The 6,373-nt window shown below is 39.6% G+C and overlaps 1 protein-coding gene across 5 annotated transcripts in view; it reads right to left on the reverse strand.

The window, feature by feature from the left end:
- Window positions 1-6,373, reverse strand: part of DOCK10 (dedicator of cytokinesis 10) — a 262,391-nt gene that overhangs the window by 128,505 nt on the left and 127,513 nt on the right. For all 5 annotated transcript variants that reach the window (XM_027769882.1, XM_006143303.3, XM_027769880.1 and 2 more), the window contains exons 5-7: window positions 3,576-3,648; window positions 3,184-3,306; window positions 2,787-2,921 (exon numbers count right to left, since the gene is read on the reverse strand). In XM_027769882.1, the coding sequence (XP_027625683.1) occupies window positions 2,787-2,921; window positions 3,184-3,306; window positions 3,576-3,648 (331 nt within the window). The remainder of the gene's footprint in view (window positions 1-2,786; window positions 2,922-3,183; window positions 3,307-3,575; window positions 3,649-6,373) is intronic.

Below are 6,373 nucleotides of genomic sequence, written 5' to 3' on the forward strand. Positions count from 1 at the left end.
CCAGATCTTTTTCACACACTGGTACATTTATTCTAGCTTTGCATATGAGATCATAAAGGCTGAGTAATTCCAGGATAGTAAATGGAAAAACCAGGATTAGAAAGCTGATCTGCCTGAGTCTGAAGCTTGCACTTTCCTCTACAAAGCAATGTTGAAGCAGAGAGTGAAACACAGGAAGAAATGATGCAGGAGGTGGATGGCGGCACGGCAGGCAAATGCAATGCTCTGCGAGGCAGAAGGTTGCAGGTGTGCATCCAGAGACCTTCCTAAGTACACCAGGCATGTGTGCGCCCACGATCCCGTCTGACTAAACCAGAGGGTGGATGACGGCATCAAGACCCTGTTGCGGGGGGTGCTGTCTCTCTCTCTCTTACTTGTGAAATCAATAACCAAATTTGAAAAACTACTGAAGAGATGCTGGAGAAGAGCTCCTATAGTGTAGGATCAGAATAGAACACTAAAATGTTTGTGGAAAAGTGACCTCTAGGACTCTGAGGAAGACAGACATGACATTAAACTGCATCTCTGCAAACTTATTGTCTATGACAAATGGACCACAATGATGTGTCTTAAAAAATGGGACTTGTTGGGGCCAGCAGGTGGCATGATGGTTAGGCGCTAGACTCCTACATGGCCAACCCCATTTGGAGTCCTGGACCTAGTGGTCTGCTTTCTCACTTTTTCTATCTCTCTCTGTATCAGTCTCTCTTTGGTGAGTGAGTGCATGAGCACTGTAGCAAACTAAAAAATAATAATAATGATAAATAAAAATTAAATAAATAATTTTAAAAAATGTTGACTTGTTTGCCAGAGCAAGCTTTAAAATGCAATTAGAAAAGAAAATACTTTAAATTTTTAGCTCAATGTCTATAAAATATAGGTATTAATCTTTAATCTATTGCTAAAAGTTTTACTTCATGTTTCTAAGGTCACCGTCTCCTTCATGACCAACAATAGAAAACTATCTCCACCCTCCATTAAGATCCTTATTGCCCTTTCCATATGGAAAGTTGGCATCTGTGTTAAAATGCAATTATCTCTCACTTCTAGTGGAGTGCTCAGCAACACGTAATTAATTCTTTCCTTTTAAAGTTCGGCCTTATTACTTTCTGGAGGAATTCCAGATTTTAACAGCTGAACTGGTCAGAAATAGGCCAGGACTAAGTGACTGGGAAGACCTCTCCTTGTGTCCACATATCCAAGTAGTGGTGCAAGAGGTAATCTCAGCGAGGCAACCAGCTATCAACAGAGGAGTGCCCGAGGGTTGATGACAAGACAAAGTACTGCTCTTGTGGGCTGTGACCAGAATCAAGAGTCCTCAATCTCAGTGAGCCAGAGTCTTTCTGTGAAATCTAAGGGGAGATTATTTTAACAAATACATAATTGCTTCAAGTTTTACAAAAGAGGGACTAAGAATAGCTATTCATCAAAGTAGAAAGGATAAGTATTATGAATGTATGATGTCTACATGAAGTCTATGAAGTCATTCCGCAGTTCTTTGGTATTGTGGTCCATGTCAAACTGAATACTACAGACAGTAAAGTGAAGACCAAGAGTGTGTGGAAGAGCAATTTTTGTTAAAAACAATATGTCTGTTTCTGAAATTTAACTCTTGAGTCTCAATGCAATTCTTCTCTTTGAAGAAAATCTCCGTTTAGAAGAAAGATGTGTGTGTATGCACATTGTAAATTTACCACTTCATCATTACCTAATTATAAAGGTAACATTTATGAAGTGCATACTTTGAGCTATACAATTTACATAATATTACCATACTTAATTTCTTTTTCTTTTTTTTTTTTTGTGAGAGATTTTTGCTATAGGGCATGTGTGCTTGCTGGAGAGACAGCAGGAGGAAGAGACAGAGAGAGACACAGAGACAAAAAGTGAGAAATCAACCCCCAGGGAGGATGGCCACACTACAATCCCTTCTCCTCCATTCTCCTCTCGGAACTTCAGAAATGCATACGCACGTGCCCGGTGTAAGTTTTAAGCTGCCAGCTTTGGGACTCGAACCATGGTTGACTATGTGGGAGTCTAGCAACCATTACACCACCTGCTGGTCCCCTACCATACTGAATTTCTTTAGCCCAGTGGTTCTCTGTACTACAGCCACACAGGTGGTCATTGTCCTCTTCTTGAACATATCAGACTCTCTTTTATCCAGACCTGTACACTTGCTGTCCCTGTTCATTCTTTAGTCCATATATCAAACAGTCTCCTTGAAAATGCTTTTCTTGGGGCCAGCAGTTGGCATAATGGCTATGTTGCTGGACTCCCATATAGTCGATAGCAGTTTGAGTCCCGTATCCAGTGGTTTAAACTCACACTAGGCACGTGTGCGTCCTTGCCCAAGATTCCAAGAGGAGAATGGAGGAGAAAGGATTGCAGCATAGCCATCCCCCCTGGGGGGGGGGGAATTTCTTGCTCTCTGTCTTTCTAGAGAGCACACACCCTATAGCAAAAATCTCTCAAAAAAAGAAAATGCTTTTCTTACTTCTTGAACATTAATATTCCTTTTCAACCTCACCCCCCAATCTGTCCCCTTTCTGTTGCCCTGTTTCTTTGTTGAGAATTTTGCCAATTGATTTCATGCTGTTTATTTCTTTGCCTGTTTCTCATTTTTCTTTATTTATTGACAGTAAGTTTTGTGGAAGCAGAAATCTTTGTTTCTTCACTGAATCTTTAAAATCTAGAACAGTTCTTGACTTATCTGAGGGTCATAAATATTTTTAACTATATTTCTCAATTAAAAAAATAAAACCCAAAACGTGGTTCTGCCTTACCTGTACCACACCTGTACAAGAATCCAAAAAGATGCAGCCTTTGGGTTCTTTGGATATTTTTTCATCTTTGTAAAAATTCATAATGTAGGAGTTATCTGGCAGCTGAGTCAGTTGGAAGTAGCGTTTTTTGAATGACTAAAAGAAAGGAAACGATATAAGAAGGTAGTTGAAGTTGCAAAGTGCTATCACTCATGAAAATTGGAATTTTTCTAATTCCTTCAGGAGTACCTTATATCTAGACCAGAGCTATTCAAGATAAGAACATCCTACTTCCTCATAAATAAAATATTACATGAAACATAAAGTCAATGCAAATGGCTCTCCTCCATGCTGTGACCGAAGGAGGGGATGTCAAGAAAGGTGACAGAAACAAAGACGAGTGTTGAAGTCTCCTTACCCGAACGGTAACAGTATTGTTCACGGTGCTGTTAAAATTCCCCTTGTAGAGCCAGCCAGACTTGAAAACTCCAGTTCCCCCTGCTCCCCCACCACCCTTGGAAGATGAGTGGGAAGTGGTGTCCTATACAAAAGACATCGTTAGCATCAAGTCATTGTTTGTGGATCCCAGATCTTAGACATTGCACTTAAAAACAAGACTCCCCTTTCTTCTTTGACTCATCTTAAATAATTCTGTTCAATTTCAAAACAAATGTGATTCATGTTGACTAAAAGCCTGAACACAGTTACTGCAGCTTGTAAAAAGCTGGCCAGAATGTGAAACACTCCAGTGTAAGACAGGAACTCACTGTCCTCATGTTTTAAATGTTTCACTTTCAACCATTTACTTACTTCATCCTTATCAGCATCTTCATGGTCAACCTCGAAGGAATGAGAAGGAAGTTTCTCTGGCTTGTATTCTGCTCTGATATTAAAAAAAAAAAAATTCTGATTTGTCATTTGAGATATCACTTTCATTTTTAGCTGCTCACTGGGTAACAACTATGATGCTGGCATTCTTATCAATTTTTATGAAATAATGTCATCTTATGAGGATCCCATTTCCCTCGGAAGTATTAACGTTCCCCTATACTATTACATCTTACCAGTAAATAAGTCTCTATTTTAAACCATGGCGTTACTATTCATAGATGTTGTTAAGTTAGACGTAAGCATGCAAGACAGTCTTAAAGGTTTGGTAGTTTATATTTTCCTTCCTCCACATTTTGAAGTAGAATAGTAAGTACTGATACTTTCATGACCTCTTCTAGGTCACTTATCTGTGACCTCCTCAAGGCGAACAACGTCTTTGAAAAGCCTCAGACCAAACAACCCTGTTTATAAGACCAGCCCCTAGGCTTTGCTGCTCCTCCAATTGCAGTGTCCTCAAAAAGCTGCACCAGACGGGGTGCCTTTCAGCTCCCTCCCTGCATTTCCATGCGTGTTGGAAATGCCTGTGTAAATCACAGCATTACGCCGTCCAGAGGAGCAAGAGTGTCCGCCTAGTCTTATGAATGGTAAAACAAGTCAGAAATAAGCTTTCCTTGGCTTGTTTTTGTCTCATAACTACCGGCAGAATGGAAACCAGGCAATACCATCCAAGGGTCAGGCATTCCTTGACAGCCAGTTATTTGGCACCTCTTACTACATAAAACCCTATGGAAAGGTTGTGTGTTCTGTAAGATGATTTAGATCGTGTAGAAACAACTTCTGGATTTATCTGCTGAGAAACAAAGAGCAGAGGTACATTTGGTATTCCAATCACAATCATATCCTAAGGTGACAGCATTCTAGATTCCTTAGGTAAACTATCACGGACTGTTCTACTTAAGTATGCATAAAATTGCTATAGTGTCACTAAATGTCACTAACTAGTGGCTTCAAAATAGCTTATCCTCCCTCTGAAAGACATGAAAATGCCCATTTCTAGTTTACAGCAGGGAAAACTAGAGAACAAATAGAACATTGATCTCATTCCTAAGAGGATTTTTGTTCTTGATTCTTTTTTTTATTGTGGTAACATATGCCAGAAATTCATCCATTTTTAAGGCTGAATAATATTCCATTGTAACCTGACATAAATTTATGTGCCCAAAAATCATTTTCATAAAGGAATCTTTGACATTACTGAATGGGGATTCTCTTCCTATACACTCTGAGAGTAAGTCTCTGTTATCCACTTACTCGTCTAAGCCTTCCATTGGACTAGACATTTCTTAGAGCCAGTCTCGTCTGCATTCTCACATATCTCCACAGCTTTTCTTTCGCTATTGCTACACAGGTTCAATATGTATTTGCTACTTAAATCAAAGATAGGAAGGCTAAAGGAGGATCTGACAAAGTGAAATAATATGAAATATTTAAATCTCTGTCTAGAAAAGCATCTTGATTATCTTTTTAGGTATGGAACACATTTTTGGTGATCAAAATCTTTCATTTAATTTAATTTTTATTTTAGTTCAGTTATAGGGCACATGCACTCACAGGAGAGAGAAAGAGAGGGAGAGAGAGAGAGAGAGAGAGAGAGAGAAGAGAGGGAGAGAAAAAGTAAGAAATCACTCCTTAAGGGGGATAACTATACCACAATCCCTCTCCTCTAGTCTCCTCTTGTGATTTTGGGCATGTACACACACATTCCTGGCGTGATTTTCAAGCCACAGGTTCTAGGACTTGAACCGCACAGTCAGCCATGTGGTATCCAGTGCTTTAATTCCACACCACTGGATGGCCCACATTTTATCTTATTTTTAGTGGCTATATAATTGTACATACTTAGGGGTAGAGTGTGACATTTTGAAACATGTATACATTGTGTAATGATGAGATGGACGTAATTAGCATATCCATTCTCTCAGATACTTATCTCTTTTTTTGTGGTGAGAATATTCAAAATCCTCTTTTGTAGCAATTATGAGCTATGCACTATATTGTCGCTGAATACAGTCACCCGAGTGTGCAAGGGAGCACTAAGCTCACTCCTCCAATCGTAGCTGTACTCCTTGAACAGCCCTTCTCCAGCATCCCTTCGCCCTTCCCCATCCCAGCCTCTCATAACCATATTTATTTTACTTCTGTGAGGGGATCAAAATTCTTTCACTTGCTTCACATACAATGCATTTATGCTTTAGAACCCACATTATATGCTGTAAAAACATACGATGATTAAAGGGGAAAAAAAAAGAAGAAATTAAACAAGAAGAGGTGAATGTGGAAAAAAAGTCTTAAGAGGAATCTTCCATATGTTAAGCAATTTTTTAAAAAGTATTTTACTATGCTGACTTTATAAGTTCAAGTTGATGCTCTGACTCTGTTGCACAGCAGGGATCCCACTCACTTAACAGCTGACCAAAGTTTGGATCCCAGAACCCATGGCTTGAAAGCACCTGGAGAGTGTGTGTGCGCACGTGCACATGTGTGTGTGTGTGTGTGTGTGTGTGTGTGCATGCCCAAAATCTTGATGGGAAGGAGGAATGGAGAAAAAAGGATGGCAGCATGCCCATGCCATTGGCCAATATTCTCTCTCTCTCTGTCTCTTTTTCTCTGGGATGCACATATATTCTCTGGATATAAGTTACTTGGTACTTACAAGACTAAGAACAGGCCTGTTGAGGAACACAGTACTTGAGATTGAGCATTGAAGATGATATCTT

This window comes from Tupaia chinensis, unplaced genomic scaffold, assembly GCF_000334495.1.
Source record: "Tupaia chinensis unplaced genomic scaffold, TupChi_1.0 Scaffold000095_1, whole genome shotgun sequence".
NCBI classification, from domain to species: domain Eukaryota; kingdom Metazoa; phylum Chordata; class Mammalia; order Scandentia; family Tupaiidae; genus Tupaia; species Tupaia belangeri.